The 22,255-nt window shown below is 52.5% G+C and overlaps 1 protein-coding gene across 1 annotated transcript in view; it reads right to left on the minus strand.

The window, feature by feature from the left end:
- Positions 1-21,799, minus strand: part of STUM (stum, mechanosensory transduction mediator homolog) — a 320,454-nt gene extending 298,655 nt beyond the window's left edge. Inside the window, exon 1 of the mRNA XM_078649876.1 lies at positions 21,486-21,799. Coding sequence (XP_078506002.1) covers positions 21,486-21,678 — 193 coding nt within the window. The 5' untranslated portion in view covers positions 21,679-21,799. The remainder of the gene's footprint in view (positions 1-21,485) is intronic.
- Positions 21,800-22,255: the final 456 nt, after the last annotated feature.

Here is a 22,255-nt window from a genome sequence, read left to right on the forward strand (position 1 = left end):
CCCGCCCTGGGCAGCGCTCCCAAACCAACAGACCACGCATGCAACCTGGGCTTCATCCTGGACTCCTCCCTCTCCATGACCAGACAAATCAACGCCGTCTCCTCGTCATGCTTCAACATCCTGCGCATGCTACGTAAGATCTTCCGGCCCTCATCAACAGCCGTCTGGACTACGGCAACTCCCTCTACGCCGGTACCACCGCCAAACTCCAGAAGAGACTCCAGCGGATCCAGAACGCCTCAGCACGACTCATCCTGGACATCCCCCGTCGCAGCCACATCTCCGGACACCTTAGAGACCTGCACTGGCTCCCGGTCAACAAGAGAATCACCTTCCGACTCCTCACCCACGCACACAAAGCCCTACACAACCAAGGCCCAGGATACCTCAACAGCTGCCTCAACTTCTACGCTCCCACACGCCAGCTTCGATCGACCGGCCACGCCCTCACCACCGTCCCCCACTTCCGAAGAGCCACCAGAGGGGGAAGGTCCTTCTCCTACCTGGCCGCCAAGACTTGGAACTCCCTCCCGACCCACCTCCGCCTGACCCAGGACCACCTCGCCTTCAGGAAGCAGCTCAAGACCTGGCTGTTCGAGCAGTAGCGGACCCCCCCCTCCCCTAGCGCCTTGAGACCCTCCGGGTGAGTAGTGCGCTATATAAATGCTTTGATTGATTGATTGATTGTTGGGAAATGCTATTGATCAATATGGTTTACTGGCCTCTATTTAATAAAATATTTGACATGAAAAAGCAATAGATCTGAAAAAAATATCTTATCCTACGTGGCCTATGACAAGGCCCTGAGGTTGTCTTTTATGGGCCAATGCAGTTTTGCAAAGGTTTTTTCCTTGGTCAACTAGGCAACAAGTTCATAGAAGAAACATTCAAATTATACAGAGGAAATCAATGCTTGTTACTGGAAGACAGCTAGACACTAAAGGCATTGCTAAACATATAGGGCCACATCATAAAACATTTTGAGTGGTGCAATTTCATGTGCTTGGTGGTAAGTTAAGGAAGTGCTTGGTTAAAGCACCTTTCCCCATCATATTAAGAAAACAGGTTTCAGGAGGGGCAAATTTATGACAAGTATGTCTGTGCAAACTTGCCCTATTGCATTTTGTTGTGGTAATAAACTTTTTTGTCGTTTTTTGTGCTTCTCTGTTTTTTTCTGCAGTGTGATGTTGTTCTGTTGTAGTGTAGTTGTTGTGTGTTGTGCTTTATTTCGACTGATTTGCTTTGTTGTATGGTGCTATGTTTTATTTGCATTGTTATGTTACTTTGTGTATACTATTGTTACTTTAGATATGTCATCAAACACTCCTAAATTTCCAACCAAATGCAGAACATGATTTCAAAGTTCCTGTGACAAACCATCCTTTACCACTATCGAAGGTCGTACAATAGAACTGATCCCGTTTTTCAACTACTTACGACACCAGGGGCCATATTAAAGAAAGTGCCCTGGGGGTGCAGCAGCCATGTGCGGCCGCTTTGTGAAACCCTCTGAGCATTTTGGTATTATAGAGGCACAGCAGGCGCCTGTTCGGCCCCTTCTGTAATACAGATAGCACTGGTGCACATGTAGCGCCAAAGCTATAGCAAGAGGTCGTTACCTCATTTGCATGGAGCGTTGCCCGTTGCAAATGAGGGAATCTATTTGTCTGTGCACCTGCTTTGTATTATGGACATGGGCAGAAAGGCAAAGAAGCTGAAAAAGTGCTACAAAAACATAGTGCACGGTCAGTGTGCCTTCCAGGGCAGCCCTCTTGAGGGATGAAAGGGGGTCCCATGAACCCCCACAGACATCCACTTGCAGGTGGGTGCAGTCACTCACTGTACCCGCCTATAAGGGGATCTCGAATCCCTTTTGAAAGTGCAGATTGGTTGCCGCATGCACTGTGAAATATGAGGGCAGCGTGAGTTTGCGGCTGCCCTGAGGGCAGCGCATTGAACATAATAAGGTGCACTTTCCCTGTTTAAGCCAGGCACACCTATTTAAAGGTACACCGTGGCACAAACAGGGAAAGCGCTGCCTTATCATATGCAGCCCAGCTAGTCCAAAAATGTGACAGAGACAGTGTCTTAAATTAGCACTTGCAGTGATCACTTTATGTGATATGGCTCATAGATTTTTGTCTTTATATCCTATATAGAGCTGTTAATATTGACATTGCTGGAGGTGTTTAGTTTCAGTACTAGTACATGTACCACATTATCTTTGCAGCTGAAATTCTTTCCATCTGTTGAAGTCTAACTAGGAAGGTGCACAGTTATTCCTGCTTCTTTTAGATACTATGGGAAGTAATTATATACTCTAGAAAACAAAGATCTGAATTTTGAATATCCCAGTAGATGTGACTATATTCTCACCTGATACTCGTGAACACTTTGTGCATTTGCAAAGGACTTTTGATAATAAATTAAAGTCCTTTCTACTAATTCATGATATAGCGGATAAAGTACCCCTTGTTGTACATTGCAAGGGTGTTGCACATTAGCAAGAAGTTCCATGACCTTATAGCGGACCCAGTGTGAAAACCAGAGCTACTTGAATTTTGCGGCAGGATTGGGCCAAATTATGGGGCAGGAATATGTAAATTATATAGCATGAAAAGGCAAATTATGTGGCGTAATGCTTCACATTTTGTGATAGTATTACTTCATTATTTTGTCTTTTTTACACTTGTCAACAGTGTCTGGGTATTGGTTGCACCTCATTAGTACCAGTTTAACACCTAAATATAGCAATAAGGAACAGAAAGATGACCGGTCAACCTTTGCAAACAGCCTTTGAGCTTGAAACTATTTTATTATGTTAAAATTTGCAGGATATACAGCAGATGGTGAATTATGTGACAAATAGCGGAAAATCTACAATTAAGGGAAAATCGCCACAGCCGCACAATATGATAATTTCAGTGGCCCCAGCTAAAGGCTCAGTTCCTATATATGACCACAGAACTCTGAATTAACTTGCAACATCTTTATACTAAACAGCAGCGGGTACTTTATTCCATATAATGTATGGTCACTCCTTCACCCTACCCACAAAATGCTTAAAATCTGAGTGTCTTACTCTTTTAAGTGAAAGAGATTTTATGTGTGCAGATGTGAAGAAAAGTAGAATCTGTAATGCATATTTAAGCATATCAAAAACAGTAAACAATTTTTGCATAATCATATTAGAAACAGTTTATGCATACAAATGCTGTAGTTAAGAATGTGTAGAAACATGCAGTGGAATTTAATCTTCCCTCCAATTACCTATACAGTGAAAAAATAAACATCTCGCCATAAATGTCTCCTCTCTGCTGATTACTTTTTACTTTTAGAAAAATACTTCAGAAGAAAGAAAAGCCAGTTCCCATTTACCATGTTTAAAATGCAGCTGCAATAATGCTACCTGACCTGCCTTTCACCCTGGCTGCTGGCTCTGGCAGCAGGCTTTATGATGTCACAATTCAAATGCAGTAACTTTATTACGGTTGACCAGCTATGCCAAATCTTTATTGCAGGTCACTAGAGACGTCACAACTCACATGTAGTAAGGAAATTGAAGTCATATTTTAAGGGGATTACAGGATCCCATGTTTTATGGAAAACAATATTTCCCCGGTATACCCTGAGGCAACTCGGATCTGACAGTCCAATTCTATGTAGAGTCTTTCTATAGTCTTAACTTGTCTTTGAAACACAATTGCAACTTTTAAAAACATTTCCTAATGTCTTCTTTAGCAAATAAGATGGGCTATGTATGTCAGCAGTGCTGTATGTTCCGGCCAAACATTTTTTCTACCTCTGAAGTGTTATTCTATCTCTGGCAATTTTGCTATATAGAATCATGCGGTACCTGCCTTGTAGGTTTGTTTCAGCTGGCATTAATAATGGTGCATGTTGTGTAAGAGTTGTTTGGTCACAGTAGTCTCATTAAATCAATGCATTTCCACCTTTAATCTAATGTTTGGTCTTCCTATGCTGGTTTAGGATTGAAGGTGACATATTTGCTAACTTCAAGGGATATTGAAAATGAAGTGACTATCAGAAATATTGGGCAGAAAATCTGTCCACCGTTTAGATCAAGGACTGTATCCAGTAGTGCTGGAACAATTTTTAGAGGTTGCTCACCAATAGCATCACCTCACTTAAGGTATGGGGACATTTGTCTCTAAAAACGCAACAAATGCTGCAAGAAGAAAACATTAGAAGGGACAAGGTATTGCTCATTCTCCATCTAAACTATTTCAATGTTTATGGGTGTGCTGCTGTGCCCCCCAGCACCACCGCATCCCTAGATTCAGCGCCACTGACTACATCAGCCAATTGGATTGGGTATGTGGTACAACTGAGATCCAGAAGCAGGCCCGGACTGGCCGTTGCGGGCACCGGGCAATCCCCCGGTGCGCCGCTAGGGTGGGGGCCGGTTTTGGGCCCTGGGGGCCGTTTTTGATACAGGGCCGTTTTTAAACCGGCCCTGTAACAAAATCGTCCGAAAACCGGCCCTAGCAAAGAGCTCGGTTGCACCCCCAGGTGGCTGGCCGAGCACTTTGCCAGGGCCGGTTTTGTCCAGAATACACAGAAATCCAGCAAAGGATGCTTAGAACCGCATTCACAGCATCATTCAAATTTGCAAGGTCTCATGGTTTAACCACAGGACCCAGGATTCGGGATGCATCCACCTTACAGCATCAATGCACTCATGTTTCACAGCTGGGCCACTGCATGTCCAGCGACTGATGTTACACCGGTGGGAGCCAAACCACTCTTTCCCTTTTGCTCTCCTGCACTGATTGGCCAACCTCATTCTGGGCCTGATACACAAAGGTAAACTTACACATTTGTGTAAGTTTACTCTTTTTCAGTATTCACAAAACTGTGCTTTAGTAGTAATTTAATGATTGCGGAGATTCTGTGATCGGGACGGAGAACTCTGCACATAAAAAGATATGCCTATGTTGTAATGATGTTGTAATCAGGGTCGCACTGGCTGTAGCGGGCACCCGGCGTTTCCCCGGTGGGCCGGAAGGGTGGGGGCCAGTTTTGGACCGGTGGGGGCTGTTTTTGGTACTAGGGACCGGTTTTGCAGCAGTGTCTGCAAAATCGGCACCTTATACCAAAAGCGCAGCAGGATGTTCCCACACCACTGGGTGCACTTCTCATCATCCAGACGACCACCAAAGGGTTAATTTCGAAGTATGTGTAATTTTCACAAAAATTACAAGTATAAATAATTCAAATATTACACAATTTCCTTCGTCCATTGTTTGACTTGCTTTCATTTGGAACGAGTATTCCACATGGCACCCTACTTTGCGTGACCTGAGTTAATATGACTTCCCGTGGAATCATATGGCCATTTGCAGTGTTCCCGCCCCTGTTAAGTCAATATTGCATGAATGATCAGGGGTTCCAAGCTATGAGATTCAACATTTTTTAGCACTTTACAATACTTACATCAACATTAGGGTGCAAAAATCCCTCTGCTCGTAAACGTTGGTAGGCTCTATTGTTTGCATCATTTTGCGTAGCTTTGTATCATGTGACTGTCTCCACAAAAAAAGATCGAAAATCTAGGCTTACCCATTAAAAAAAATAATAATAGTAAACTGTCCATCATTTAGAGTAACCACAGCAAAATGCTGTGATTGGTTCTATAAACAGTTGAACCTGATTGCATTATGCGGTTTAATTCTTCAGAATGGAGGTCATAGTGTGCAAGTGAATCTTTGCACTGCACCCACAAAGGTCAGATGTGCACAGGATTGCCAGATCACTCCATGTCCCCTGGACACCATGTTGCCTATCTTGGATTTCAGTTTTACAAATCAGTGTCAGCGAGTGTTGTAAACCATATGGTCAAATGGAAGTGCTGACTAGGCATTAGGTTGTTCAATGAAAGGCCAGTGCACGACACAAGGTGTTCCTGTGACATGGTGCAATCTTGAAGCCACAGGTGACACATAACTTAACTAGTCAATCCATTAGACGTATCTTTCCCTAGAGCAGGAACATCGTGTCCGGTTTCCTAAGGGAGAAGGGAAACTTGCATTGCCTCTGTGCACTACATGGACTGTACCCCATGGACACAGAGGTCATACAAAACTGTATCTATTTATTTATTTATTTTAGTGTTTTATAGAGTGCGAACTTGACCCGTTAGGGTATCAGAGCGCTTTACAGGAACAAAACAGTATACAATAGATTTGAAGTCAACAAAAGTACACATTAATATAGGAAGAGGCGGGTTGCTGGGTACATAAGGGATAGAGGGTACGTATGTACATTATACATTATACATTTACTCATGGCGATTGTCTCAGATGCCTGGGGGGTTGAGGCGAAAATTAAGCGAGGAACTTGCCCATAAGAAAGGTTTTGGCACACAAGACGCAATGCCTGTTCCTCACCCCCTCCTTCGCCAGAAAGGGAGTTCATTGGTGTGAAGAACAATTGTGACAATGCATTGGGTTTTCCACTCACTGAGACCACAAAATAATGATGTATATAAATGCTTGAGCCAACACTTTTCCACCAATGTGGATTGCGCTGACCACCTTTACGCTCCGAGGTCTTGCCACCCCCATCAATCTGGATTTATAAAGCACTGCTAATCACCCGATAGGGTATCCAGGCGTTTGCAGGTGCTGAAAGGCTTGATGCCATCAAACAACACAAGAGACCAACAAAATGCCAATCTGTGTTGGTACTGATGGCGTAATCTACCCTGAAATACAAGGCGACGTCCCTCTACATGGGACCACAAGATAAGTCCAGGTGCATTAGAGCTACATCTGTGCAGCCCGAGGCTCTATGGCACAGCAAACTGTAGACCCACATCTGGGTATAGCTGTGCCACGTAGGGAGCCTGCTGGGAGCTTCAGAAAGTCAAACATGGACGTACTTTACTCGACAGTAGTTAACTACCAACGTGCAGTGGGCTGTGCTTTATTGGGATTGGTGGTTTCAGGTGGGGCTCACTGGCACTGATTTTTTGGGGACCAGGACTTTATTTTCAATATCAGACTGTGACCCAGAAGAGGAGCGAGAAAGGCAGAAAAGGCGGCAACAAGAAGGGAGACAAAGACAGAAAAACAGTGACAAAGAAAGACAGCAGGAATAAAAAGAACCCTGTAAAGGGTAGAAACGGAGCAGGGAATGCATCTTGGTGCATAAAACAGGCATGAGGGGGAATCAAGACTAGACTGCCTTGGTATTCTGAAACTTGGCGGTGGGTTTCTAAGAAAAACTATGGCACTTGTTATTTTACAAATTAAGCACTGGCATGAATCATGAGACCCCCGCCCCCCCCCCCCCCCTTCTCGACAATGGTTAGAAATGTGTATTAGAATTCTTGCTCTAAAGACCACAGTTCACTGCACTCCAGTAGTTTTCACTTGCATGGCATAAACATACATGCATTAAATGACTCCTGTTCCTTGCTGTAACAGGCTGCGTGTGAGAGGAAGGGGGAGGGGCGTTACTCCAAGCGATGTCTTAGGTTCCCATACTCCCAGTGACATGCTTTCCTCAGACCCCTGGGGCGACGCTGGGCCAGCTGTCGTAGGCAGGCCCCCAGGGGAGTGGCTGATGCAGGCTAGGAAACTACCTCATTCATGGCAGCTCGCCAGAGAGCCGCCTCTGGGAAGATGCTCGCCGCTTCCTGAGCTGAAAACACCTCGAGCAATCCCCTGCAGATCCCCGCCCCTGGACAGATCTTCTGCATTCACCTGCACAGCACTGCACCTATACAGCATCTCCAGCACTCACCTGCAGAGTCCTGCCCCTGGACAGCACCTCCAGCACGCACCTGCAGAGCCCCGCCCCTCGACAGCACCTCCAGCACTCACCTGCAGAGCTCCGCCCCTGGACAGCACCTCCAGCACTCACCTGCAGAGCCCTGCCCCTGGACAGCACCTCCAGCACTCACCTGCAGAGCCCCACCCCTCGACAGCACTCACCTGCAGAGCCCCGCCCCTGGACAGCACCTCCAGCACTCACCTGCAGAGCCCCACCCCTCGACAGCACTCACCTGCAGAGCCCCGCCCCTCGACAGCACCGCCAGCACTCACATGCATGGCCCCGCCCCTCGACAGCATCTCCAGCCCTCACCTGCAGAGCCCCGCCCCTGGGCAGCACTCACCTGCAGAGCCCCGCCCCTCAACAGCACTCACCTGCAGAGCCCCGCCCCTCAACAGCACTCACCTGCAGAGCCCCGCCCCTGGACAGCACCTCCAGCACTCACCTGCAGAGCTCCGTCCCTGGACAGCACCTCCAGCACTCAACTGCAGAGCCCCGCCCCTGGGCAGCACTCACCTGCAGAGCCCCGCCCCTGGACAGCACTCACCTGCAGAGCCCCGCCCCTGGACAGCACCTCCAGCACTCTCCTGCAGAGCCCCGCCCCTGGACAGCACCTCCAGCACTCAACTGCAGAGCCCCGCCCACCTGCAGAGCCCCGCCCCTGGACAGCACCTCCAGCACTCACCTGCATGGCCCCGCGCCTGGACAGCACCTCCAGCACTCACCTGCAGAGCCCCGCCCCTGGACAGAACCTCCAACACTCACCTGCAGAGCCCCGCCCCTGGACAGCATCTCCAGCACTCACCTGCAGAGCCCGGTCCACCTGCAGAGCCCCGCCCCTTGACAGTACCAACAGCACTCACCTGTAGAGCCCCGCCCCTGGACAGAACCTCCAGCACTCACCTGCAGAGCCCCGCCCCTGGGCAGCACCTCCAGCACTCACCTGCAGTGTCCCGCCCCTGGGCAGCACCTCCAGCACTCACCTGCAGAGCCCCGCCCCTGGGCAGCACCTCCAGCACTCACCTGCAGAGCCCCGCCCCTGGACAGCATCTCCAGCCCTTACCTGCAGAGCCCCGCCACTGGACAGAACCTCCAGCATTCACCTGCAGAGCCCTGCCCCTGGACAGCATCTCCAGCACTCACCTGCAGAGCCCCGCCCACCTGCAGAGCCCCGCCCCTGGACAGCACCACAAGCACTCACCTGTAGAACCCCGCCCCTCGACAGCACCACCAGCACTCACCTGCAGAGCCCCGCGCCTGAGCAGCACCTCCAGCACTCACCTGCAGAGCCCCGCCCCTGGGCAGCACCTCCAGCACTCACCTGCAGAGCCCCGCGCCTGGACAGCACCTCCAGCACTCACCTGCAGAGCCCCGCCCCTGGACAGCACCTCCAGCACTCACCTGCAGAGCCCCGCCCCTGGACAGAACCTCCAGCACTCACCTGCAGAGCCCCACCCACCTGCAGAGCCCTGCCCCTTGACAGTACCAACAGCACTCACCTGTAGAGCCCCGCCCCTGGACAGAACCTCCAGCACTCACCTGCAGAGACCCGCCCCTGGGCAGCACCTCCAGCACTCACCTGCAGAGTCCTGCCCCTGGACAGCACCTCCAGCACTCACCTGCAGAGCCCCGCCCCTGGACAGCATCTCCAGCCCTTACCTGCAGAGCCCCGCCACTGGACAGAACCTCCAGCATTCACCTGCAGAGCCCTGCCCCTGGACAGCATCTCCAGCACTCACCTGCAGAGCCACACCCACCTGCAGAGCCCCGCCCCTGGACAGCACCACAAGCACTCACCTGTAGAACCCCGCCCCTCGACAGCACCACCAGCACTCACCTGCAGAGCCTCGCCCCTCGACAGCACCACCAGCACTCACCTGCAGAGCCCGGCCCCTGGACAGCATCTCCAGACCTCACCTGCAGAGCCCCGCCCCTGAGCAGCACCTCCAGCACTCACCTGCAGAGCCCCGCCCCTGGGCAGCACCTCCAACACTCACCTGCAGAGCCCCGCCCCTGGGCAGCACCTCCAGCACTCACCTGCAGAGACCCGCCCCTGGGCAGCACCTCCAGCACTCACCTGCATGGCCCCGCGCCTGGACAGCACCTTCAGCACTCACCTGCAGAGCCCCGCCCCTGGACAGCACCTCCAGCACTCACCTGCAGAGCCCCGCCCCTGGACAGCACCTCCAGCACTCACCTGCAGAGCCCCGCCCACCTGCAGAGCCCTGCCCCTTGACAGTACCAACAGCACTCACCTGTAGAGCCCCGCCCCTGGACAGAACCTCCAGCCCTCACCTGCAGAGACCCGCCCCTGGGCAGCAACTCCAGCACTCACATGCAGAGTCTCGCCCCTGGGCAGCACCTCCAGCACTCACCTGCAGAGCCCCGCCCCCGGGCAGCACCTCCAGCACTCACCTGCAGAGCCCCGCCCCTGGACAGCATCTCCAGCCCTTACCTGCAGAGCCCCGCCACTGGACAGAACCTCCAGCATTCACCTGCAGAGCCCTGCCCCTGGACAGCATCTCCAGCACTCACCTGCAGAGCCCCGCCCACCTGCAGAGCCCCGCCCCTGGACAGCACCACAAGCACTCACCTGTAGAACCCCGCCCCTCGACAGCACCACCAGCACTCACCTGCAGAGCCTCGCCCCTCGACAGCACCACCAGCACTCACCTGCAGAGCCCGGCCCCTGGACAGCATCTCCAGACCTCACCTGCAGAGCCCCGCCCCTGAGCAGCACCTCCAGCACTCACCTGCAGAGCCCCGCCCCTGGGCAGCACCTCCAACACTCACCTGCAGAGCCCCGCCCCTGGGCAGCACCTCCAGCACTCACCTGCAGAGACCCGCCCCTGGGCAGCACCTCCAGCACTCACCTGCATGGCCCCGCGCCTGGACAGCACCTTCAGCACTCACCTGCAGAGCCCCGCCCCTGGACAGCACCTCCAGCACTCACCTGCATGGCCCCGCGCCTGGACAGCACCTTCAGCACTCACCTGCAGAGCCCCGCCCCTGGGCAGCACCTCCAGCACTCACCTGCAGAGTCCTGCCCCTGGACAGCACCTCCAGCACTCACCTGCAGAGCCCCGCCCCTGGACAGCATCTCCAGCCCTTACCTGCAGAGCCCCGCCACTGGACAGAACCTCCAGCATTCACCTGCAGAGCCCTGCCCCTGGACAGCATCTCCAGCACTCACCTGCAGAGCCACACCCACCTGCAGAGCCCCGCCCCTGGACAGCACCACAAGCACTCACCTGTAGAACCCCGCCCCTCGACAGCACCACCAGCACTCACCTGCAGAGCCTCGCCCCTCGACAGCACCACCAGCACTCACCTGCAGAGCCCGGCCCCTGGACAGCATCTCCAGACCTCACCTGCAGAGCCCCGCCCCTGAGCAGCACCTCCAGCACTCACCTGCAGAGCCCCGCCCCTGGGCAGCACCTCCAACACTCACCTGCAGAGCCCCGCCCCTGGGCAGCACCTCCAGCACTCACCTGCAGAGACCCGCCCCTGGGCAGCACCTCCAGCACTCACCTGCATGGCCCCGCGCCTGGACAGCACCTTCAGCACTCACCTGCAGAGCCCCGCCCCTGGACAGCACCTCCAGCACTCACCTGCAGAGCCCCGCCCCTGGACAGCACCTCCAGCACTCACCTGCAGAGCCCCGCCCCTGGACAGAACCTCCAGCACTCACCTGCAGAGCCCCGCCCCTGGACAGCATCTCCAGCACTCACCTGCAGAGCCCCGCCCACCTGCAGAGCCCTGCCCCTTGACAGTACCAACAGCACTCACCTGTAGAGCCCCGCCCCTGGACAGAACCTCCAGCCCTCACCTGCAGAGACCCGCCCCTGGGCAGCAACTCCAGCACTCACATGCAGAGTCTCGCCCCTGGGCAGCACCTCCAGCACTCACCTGCAGAGCCCCGCCCCCGGGCAGCACCTCCAGCACTCACCTGCAGAGCCCCGCCCCTGGACAGCATCTCCAGCCCTTACCTGCAGAGCCCCGCCACTGGACAGAACCTCCAGCATTCACCTGCAGAGCCCTGCCCCTGGACAGCATCTCCAGCACTCACCTGCAGAGCCCCGCCCACCTGCAGAGCCCCGCCCCTGGACAGCACCACAAGCACTCACCTGCAGAGCCCCGCCCCTCGACAGCACCACCAGCACTCACCTGCAGAGCCTCGCCCCTCGACAGCACCACCAGCACTCACCTGCAGAGCCCCGCCCCTGGACAGCATCTCCAGACCTCACCTGCAGAGCCCCGCCCCTGGGCAGCACCTCCAGCACTCACCTGCAGAGCGCCGCCCCTGAGCAGCACCTCCAGCACTCACCTGTAGAGCCCTGCCCCTGGGCAGCACCTCCAGCATTCACCTGCAGAGCCCCGCCCCTGGGCAGCACCTCCAGCACTCACCTGCAGAGCCCCGCCCCTGGACAGCATCTCCAGCACTCACCTGCAGAGCCCCGCCCACCTGCAGAGCCCTGCCCCTTGACAGTACCAACAGCACTCACCTGTAGAGCCCCGCCCCTGGACAGAACCTCCAGCACTCACCTGCAGAGCCCCGCCCCTGGACAGCATCTCTAGCACTCACCTGCAGAGCCCCACCCACCTGCAGAGCCCTGCCCCTTGACAGTACCAACAGCACTCACCTGTAGAGCCCCGCCCCTGGACAGAACCTCCAGCACTCACCTGCAGAGACCCGCCCCTAGGCAGCACCTCCTGCACTCACCTGCAGATTCCCGCCCCTGGGCAGCACCCCCAGCACTCACCTGCAGAGCCCCGCCCCTCGACAGCATCACCAGCACTCACCTGCAGAGCCCCGCCACTGGACAGAACCTCCAGCACTCACCTACCGAGCCCTGCTCCTGGACAGCATCTCTAGCACTCACCTGCAGAGCCCCGCCCACCTGCAGAGCCCCGCCCCTGGACAGCACCACCAGCACTCACCTGCTGAGCCCCGCTCCTCGACAGCACCACCAGCACTCACCTGCAGAGCCCCGCCCCTCGACAGCACCACCAGCACTCACCTGCAGAGCCCCGCCCCTGGACAGCATCTCCAGCCCTTACCTGCAGAGCCCCGCCCACCTGCTGAGCCCCGCTCCTCGACAGCACCACCAGCACTCACCTGCAGAGCCCCGCCCCTGCACAGCACCACCAGCACTCACCTGTAGAGCCCCGCCCACCTGAAGAGCCCCGCCCCTGGACAGCATCTCCAGCCCTCACCTGCAGAGCCCCGCCCCTGGACAGAACCTCCAGCACTCATCTGCAGAGCCCCACCCCTGGACAGCATCTCCAGCCCTCACCTGCAGAGCCCCGCCCCTGGACAGAACCTCCAGCACTCACCTGCAGAGCCCCGCCCCTGGACAGCATCTCCAGCACTTACCTGCAGAGCCCCGCCCACCTGCAGAGCCCCGCCCCTCGACAGCACCACCAGCACTCACCTGCAGAGCCCCGCCCCTGGACAGCACCACCAGCACTCACCTGCAGAGCCCCGCCCCTGGACAGCACCACCAGCACTCACCTGTAGAGCCCCGCCCCTCGACAGCACCACCAGCACTCACCTGTAGAGCCCCGCCCCTCGACAGCACCACCAGCACTCACCTGTAGAGCCCCGCCCCTGGACAGAACCTCCAGCACTCACCTGCAGAGCCCCACCCCTGGACAGCACCACCAGCACTCACCTGCAGAGCCCCGCCCACCTGCAGAGCCCTGCCCCTTGACAGTACCAACAGCACTCACCTGTAGAGCCCCGCCCCTGGACAGAACCTCCAGCACTCACCTGCATGGCCCCGCGCCTGGACAGCACCACCAGCACTCACCTGTAGAGCCCCGCCCCTCGACAGCACCACCAGCACTCACCTGTAGAGCCCCACCCCTGGACAGCACCACCAGCACTCACCTGCAGAGCCCCACCCCTGGACAGCAACTCCTGCTTGTCTCACACACCCTGGGGTGTTCACCGGCGTCAGACCTCAGCCAGGGAGCATTCATTGTATGCTGCAGTGTAGGGAGTATTTGTAAGGCGGAGGCAACGGGATTGTTGTTTCACAATAGTTACCCCGTTGTACTGCGTAGTTAACTTCATACATGCACTGCTGTTGCACATCACGTCACGCACACATCACTTTCGATGGTAGTAGCACATTAGGAGTGCAGTGCGCACAAGCAAACCTACTTCAAAAGCGCATTTTTCAAGAGAGGTTATTTAACGTTCACTGATTTTCTGATCTTACTACAAGTTCAACCCGGTGTAGTTTCATCAGATAATCCTGGGCTGGAGCCAGGTTCCAGGCCGGCCTTTGGGAATGCCCCGCCCACGTGCCGACACCAGAACAGAGTGGCACCTTCGAGGCGCTGCTCCTATCCAACGCGACCGCCAGCATCAATCTCATTTGATGGATAATCAACCTCCTTCTGTCCATTTGTGTCCTGGCGGCTAGCGATGGAGGGGAAACACACTCACAGCATACCTGGAGCCAGGGCTTTAAGTGGGCCGGGTCTCACCGGGTCTGAGCACCGGCAGTTTTTTAAGGGTGCCTCGAAACGGGTCTCTATTGGGCTCTGCTTTGTGCCGGTCCATTTTTCCCCGTACTGCAGTGACAGCAGGCACATTGGTGTGCCCGAGGTGAGCGTTCGTGAGAAAGGGAAATCCTTTAAAGAGAGTACTTTTCTGTCTGGATTTCACTTCTCTTTTGAAACTCGGGAGCAGCAACATTGTCGTGGTGTCACCAGGACTTTAAGTGGAAGTTTTTTCAATATTATATACAAGCCATAGTTGCTGCTTATTTATTTTACGCAACTAACAACCATTGACAAAGCCAATAGGCCTGACTTGTAGATATTATGTGACTTGTATCATATAGCTGGAGGGACGCAATGACAGGTACAGCAAAATACATGTCGGGCGGTACACTGTGCTAAACACAGATTTTTAGCTTACCTGTATTTAAGCCATGCCCTTAATTACGTTGACCACGCCCCTTTGAGAGTCCCCCCCCCCCCCCAGTTTTTTCATCCCACTTAAAGCCCTGCCTGGAGCATGGAACCGAGCTGCCACGCCCACCACCCCATCAAGGCAAAGAAACCCTCTGCAGTGCACCTTTACAGGATGCCAGGGGTTGTATGTAAGATATGTAGATCTAAGCAAAGTCTATAGAAACACAAGGCACAGCTTTTTAGGTGTGTAAGAACTAGCGTGACCAAGCGTCCGGACTTGCCACAATAGTCCTTTTCTGAAAATATGTGATACATTTACTGGACTTGTTCCAGTAAATGTATCACATATTTTCAGAAAAGGTTGGCTGAACACAGAGGGAGGGAGGCGGTCTTCCTTGGTTCCAATGCACAATTCGTTATCAGCCCCTAGCAGAAAGCAATTTAGTTAACAAGGAAGATAACGGTGTACAAAAGCTGCATTTAATTCCCCCTTCGTGGCTCATTGCCTCTCTTCTGCCAGTGATGTCATTCTGTGTTCACTCCGCTCCTACAAAATTGTAGTCTATTTCCTGGTTTCGGAAGTGTCCCAGTTGTTGGTTTTTATGCTCTGGTCGCCATTGAAAGTACACTATTAATAACAATTCCCTTATCACAGAGTGAAATCTGACTTATTCGCACTTTAAAATATGTTTATTATTACCCTGCTGTCTTATAAGTTAGACACATTAACCTTGCATATTTTTACTAATTCAGGCCGCTGACCACAGACTGGACAAAGATCTCTACACACACGCAAATGCAGTAAGCACAAGAGTTGATCACCAGTGTTATACCCTTAAACGTCGTGGCGGTACATGTATCACTGCAGCAGGTGCCTTAAACCCATGAGTTAGCTTTAAACGCAGTCTATTGGTGATCTATTAATTAAGCCAAAGGCTTCCTGCCAGTGACCAATTAAATAAGCCGAACCAGCTTTACTAACCCTCTTTTCCTTGCCTTCAATTTCTTTTAGAGCAGAGTTTGTACAAAAAAATTATGCATTATTCTACTCCTCGTTGTCCTGGCCAGACCCTCATAGCTGCATCTTCTGCCACCCCCCCTCCCCCAATGTACAGATTCCGGCCCTATGTTTTTTCTCAATTTCTAACATTTCCAATAAGTGGTCTTAACACCTGGCCTGCTGTGCTGTGGCGACCCCTGGCGGCGCTGCGCTGTATACCAGGTAGGTGAACTTTCACTTGCGAGGAGCGCTGCCCGCGAGCACCTGAGAGCAGAGGCGCGCGCCGGCAAAGCGCGGGAGTCTGAGCCGGACCCGGGCACCCACGCAGCACCGCTCCCTCCCGCCATGGATGTTTCCATCCCCTCTGCCAGAAGGAGACTTGGTGATTCGCGGGAACAGCTCAGGTTACAATTTCTAAATTAGACAGCACCCCCGCCTCCCCCGTTCACGAGACAGGCTGCGGAGACCTGCTGACAAGCAAAGAGAGCGGACGAGAAACCCCCGCCAAGAGAGCAGAGCACGGTGAACGCCCCGGGAGAGCAGGACACATCTCTCTGAGGAAAACGGCTCTTCAGAAAACATCCCTTTAGGGAGCAGCACAGAGACAAACCACCCGCAGGGGAAGGGCACAGCAAACAACATGGTCGGACAATGAACACAGACCGAAGTGTGTGTGTGAATGAAGCACCGTAAAAACAAGCAAGCAGTGCCACGCGTTAACACCACTGCAAGACTCAAGTAACAGCAGGAATCTATCCCTAGCCTAGATCATTCAAGAAATAACTGCTAAGGAACTTCTGCTAAAGGAAGCGGAGTACTGCACGAAAACTCTCCTAAAAGAGGACAGAACAAAGAAGAAACATCAGTTAGAAGAGGTTAGCAGAACAAGGAACGTCCACAAGAAACTTATGCTAGGAAAACAGCACAGCAAGAAACATCTGCTTATAGAGCAGAACACAACAAGTAACCTCAGCCACAGAACTCTGCTAGGAGAACAGAGCACAGCAAGAAACCTCAGCCACAGAACTCTGCTAGGAGCACAGAGCACAGCAAGAAACCTCAGCCACAGAACTCTGCAGGGGGAAGAGAACACAGCAAGAAACCTCAGCCACAGAACTCTGCTAGGGGAAGAGAACACAGCAAGAAACCTCAGCCACAGAACTCTGCTAGGAGAACAGAGCACAGCAAGAAACCTCAGCCACAGAACTCTGCTAGGAGAACACAGCACAGCAAGAAACCCTTCACCACAGGGCTCTGATAGGAGGGCAGAGCACAGCAAGAAACCTCAGCCACAGAACTCTGCTAGGAGTACAGAGCACAGCAAGAAACCTCAGCCACAGAACTCTGCTAGGGGAAGAGAACACAGCAAGAAACCTCAGCCACAGAACTCTGCCAGAAGGGCACAGCAAGAAACCTCTGCTAATAGAACAGGGCACAAAGAAACCTCAGCCACAGAACTCTGCTAGGGGAAGAGAACACAGCAAGAAACCTCAGCCACAGAACTCTGCCAGAAGGGCACAGCAAGAAACCTCTGCTAATAGAACAGGGCACAAAGAAACCTCAGCCACAGAACTCTGCTAGGGGAAGAGAACACAGCAAGAAACATCAGCCCCAGAACTCTGCTAGGGAGAGAGAACACAGCAAAAAACCTCAGACACAGAACTCTGCCAGAAGGGCACAGCACAGCAAGAAACCTCTGCTAATAGAACAGGGCACAACAAGAAACCTCAGCCACAGAACTCTGCTAGGAGAAAAGAGCACAAAAAGAAACCTCAGCCACAGAACTCTGCTACGAGGGCACATAACAACAAGAAACTCAGTCACAGACCTTTGCTAGCAGGGCATAGCACAACAAGAAACCCCAGCTAGAGAACTCTGCTAGAAGGGCATAGCACAACAAGAAACCCCAGCTAGAGCACTCTGCTAGAAGGGCATAGCACATCAAGAAACCCCAGCTAGAGAACTCCGCTTGAAGGGCATAGCACAACAAGAAACCTCAGCTAGAGAACTCTGCCAGGGGAACAGAGCACAACAAGAAACCACAGCTAGAGAACTCTGCTAGGAGGGCATAGCACAAGATACCCCAGTCACAGAACTCTGCTACAAGGGCACATCGCAACAAGAAACCTCAGCCACAGAACTCTGCTAGCAGGGCGTAGCACAAGAAACCTTAGCTAGAAAACTCTGCTAGGAGGGCATAGCACAAGACACCTCAGCTAGAGAACTCTGCAAGAAGGGCATAGCACAACAAGAAACCTCAGCTAGAGAACTCTGCTAGGAGAACAGCGCACAACAAGAAACCTCAGCTAGAGAACTCTGCTAAGAGGGCTGAGCCCAACAAAAAACCTCAGCCACAGAACTCTGCTAGTGGGGCAGAGCGCAACAAGAGACGCCTGCTAGGAGGGCGTAGCACGAGGAGCAATCACTTCTTGCAGGATAACAGAGCACATAGAGGCATATTTGGCAAGAAAGCAGAGCACAATAAGAAACCTTTGCTACAAGAGCATGCGTCAGAATAAAAAGTCTGCTAGTGGAGGAGATAAACGCGAGAAACCTCTATTAGGCGAGGGCAGCACAGCAAAAAACATATGCTAGAAGAGTAATAAAATCTCCTACTATGACAGCAAAGCAAATCAACCTCTGCCAGGGGAGCACCACACTGCAAGTGCCCCTGCAGGGAGATCGCAGCATGGCAAGAAATCACTGCTAGGAGAGCAAAGCAAATCAAGAAACCTATGCTAGGGGAACAAAACACAGCAAGTGTCCCTGCAGGGAGATCAGAGCATAGCAAGAAATCTCGGCTAGGAGAGCAAAGCAAATCAAGAAACCTATGCTAAGGGAGCAAAACAGAGCAAAACACAGCAAGTGCCCCTGCAGGGAGATCAGAGCATGGTAAGAAATCACTGCTAGGAGAGCAAAGCAAATCAAGAAACCTATGCTAGGGGAGCAAAACACAGCAAGTGTCCCTGCAGGGAGATCACAGCATGGTAAGAAATCACTGCTAGGAGAGCAAAGCAAATCAAGAAACCTATGCTAGGGGAGCAAAACACAGCAAGTGTCCCTGCAGGGAGATCAGAGCATAGCAAGAAATCTTGGCTAGGAGAGCAAAGCAAATCAAGAAACCTATGCTAAGGGAGCAAAACAGAGCAAAACACAGCAAGTGCCCCTGCAGGGAGATCAGAGCATGGTAAGAAATCACTGCTAGGAGAGCAAAGCAAATCAAGAAACCTATGCTAGGGGAGCAAAACACAGCAAGTGTCCCTGCAGGGAGATCAGAGCATGGTAAGAAATCACTGCTAGGAGAGCAAAGCAAATCAAGAAACCTATGCTAGGGGAGCAAAACACAGCAAGTGTCCCTGCAGGGAGATCAAAGCATGGTAAGAAATCACTGCTAGGAGAGCAAAGCAAATCAAGAAACCTATGCTAAGGGAGCAAAACACAGCAAGTGTCCCTGCAGGGAGATCAGAGCATGGTAAGAAATCACTGCTAGGAGAGCAAAGCAAATCAAGAAACCTATGCTAGGGGAGCAAAACACAGCAAGTGTCCCTGCAGGGAGATCAGAGCATAGCAAGAAATCTTGGCTAGGAGAGCAAAGCAAATCAAGAAACCTATGCTAAGGGAGCAAAACAGAGCAAAACACAGCAAGTGCCCCTGCAGGGAGATCAGAGCATGGTAAGAAATCACTGCTAGGAGAGCAAAGCAAATCAAGAAACCTATGCTAGGGGAGCAAAACACAGCAAGTGTCCCTGCAGGGAGATCAGAGCATGGTAAGAAATCACTGCTAGGAGAGCAAAGCAAATCAAGAAACCTATGCTAGGGGAGCAAAACACAGCAAGTGTCCCTGCAGGGAGATCAAAGCATGGTAAGAAATCACTGCTAGGAGAGCAAAGCAAATCAAGAAACCTATGCTAAGGGAGCAAAACACAGCAAGTGTCCCTGCAGGGAGATCAGAGCATGGTAAGAAATCACTGCTAGGAGAGCAAAGCAAATCAAGAAACCTATGCTAGGGGAGCAAAACACAGCAAGTGTCCCTGCAGGGAGATCAGAGCATGGCAAGAAATCACTGCTAGGAGAGCAAAGCACAGCAATGAGGGCAGAGCACAGTATGGGACTTCTGGGAGGAGAGCATGCAACAGCACAGCATCCCTGCTCGGAGAGCAAAGCCCGAAACCTCTGTTTGAAGAGTATAGCACGGCAGGAAATCACTGCTAGGAGAATATAGCAAAGCAATAAACCTCTGCTTGGAGGTTATAGTACAGTAAGAATGCACTGCGATGAGATGAGAGCACAACAAGAAAAAACTGCGATCGGGGATAAAACCAACAGGGCGTTTTTGCTAAGAGAGCCGTTCGCAGCAGGAAATACCTGCTGGGGTCAGGGGACTGAAAGAAAGTCATGCTAAGGAAGTGACAAGATTCATCTGGGAGGGGAGTGGAGCACAGCAAGAAACTCACTGACAGCAAGAACCCTCTATGTGCAATGACAGCAAGAAACCACGTGTATACACTGACACCAAGAACCCTCTGTGTACACCGACCGCAATAAACCACTTGTATACACTGACAGCAAGAAACCACTAGTATAATACAGTGACAGCAAGAAACCACTTGTATACATTGACAGCAAGAACCTTCTGTGTACACCGACCGCAATAAACCACTTGTATACACTGACAGCAATAAACCACTAGTATAATACAGTGACAGCAATAAACCACTTGTATAAAACAGTGACAGCAAGAAACCACTTGTATACATTGACAGCAAGAACCTTCTGTGTACACCGACAGCAATAAACCACTTGTATACACTGACAGCAAGAAATCACTTGTATAATACAGTGACAGCAAGAAACCACTTGCATAATACAGTGACAGCAAGGAACTACTTGTATACACTGGAAGCAAGCAATCTCCGTTTACACTGACAGCAAGAAACATCTCAGAACAGTCACAGCAAGAAACCTCTGTGTACAATGACAGCAAGAAGCTACTTGTGTATGCTGACAGCAAGAAACCCATGTGTGCAGTGACAGCAAGAAACCAATTGTATGCAGTGACAACAAGAAAGCACTTGCATAATACAGTGACAGCAACAAACCACTTGTATACACTGACAGCAAGAAACCCATGTGTGCAGTGACAGCAAGAAACCTGTGTGCAGTGACAGCAAGAAACCACTTGTGTGTAGTGACAGCAAGAAACCACTTGTGTGTAGTGACAGCAAGAAACCACTTGGGTGTAGTGACAGCAAGAAACCACTTGGGTGTGTGTAGTGACAGCAAGAAACCACTTGGGTGTGTGTAGTGACAGCAAGAAACCACTTGTGTGTAGTGACAGCAAGAATCACTTGTGTGCAGTGACAGGAAGAAACCACTTGTGTACAGTGACAGCAAGAATACTTTGTGCACACTGACAGCAAGAAACCTCTGAGTTCAATGAAAGCTGGACTTCTCTGACAACTATAAAGCCCTGAGTGGACTGAACCTCAAGAAACCTGAGTAACATGTCAGCAAATAACTTCAGTGTTGTCAGCACGGAACATGTGCACATGGACAGCATAAACACAACAACCCTTTGTGTGCAGTGACAGCAGGGAAGCTCTGAGTGCAGTGACAGCAGGAGACATCTGAGGGCACAGACAGCATCAGACCTGAGGGCACGGGGAGCTGGGCGCCACAGGGCGGCACCGCACACACCTGCTGCACCGCTCCCCCCGCCCGGCTAACCCAGTCAAGCAGAGGGTCCGCTCCTTACCCAGTCCCGGCACAAAGGTGTTGAGGAAGAGGCAGACGACCGCCACGGGGAACGGCATGTAGGGGATGGCCGCCCGCAGGGGCCCCTTCTTCTCGCGCACCTGCACCACCACCCCGCTGGCAGAGTTGCCCCTCTCCACCATGTCGCCCTCCTTCAGGTCCATGGCTCTGCTGGGCTGCTTAGGGGCAGACATGGGGCGCCTGGAGCTGTGCTGCGGTCACCGGAGCCCGGCCAGGCAGGGCGGAGGGCGGACGGTACCGGGAGGGCGCGGGGCTGGCAGCCTCTCTCCTCTCGCAGCTGATGGACGAGTCTGCGGGAGGCAGCGGGAGCCGCCTGTGCGGGAGTAGGCGCTGACTCCCCCGCGCCATCTAGCGGCCGCGGAGAATACAGCACTCGGTGATACCCTTATAATCCTAAAATAATAGTACTGGCAGGTACCGTCTCATTCACTCGCAACCACTAGGCACCCGGCCTATGTATAGAGATTCACAGGTCTTTTGTGGGGCGCTGGTAAACTCAGCACAATTAATTATGTTCATATTATATTCTGTTATTCACAGCGCTACGAAGCGACGCCCCTGTGACGCCGAGAGCTACATAGCAACTCGTCATTATTGCAAGCAAGAGTGGTCGTGCTAAAATGCCACTTAATAATGTGTCACAAAAAAGAGAAAAGTTCTGAAAATGCAACTGAAGAAAACATTAAAAAAATGTCTTTTCTTGTCTAAGAACTTTGGGATATTTCTGAGTTGGGGAATATTGGTTTATAT

The sequence above is a fragment of the Lissotriton helveticus genome, chromosome 6 (assembly GCF_964261635.1).
Source record: "Lissotriton helveticus chromosome 6, aLisHel1.1, whole genome shotgun sequence".
Taxonomy (NCBI): domain Eukaryota; kingdom Metazoa; phylum Chordata; class Amphibia; order Caudata; family Salamandridae; genus Lissotriton; species Lissotriton helveticus.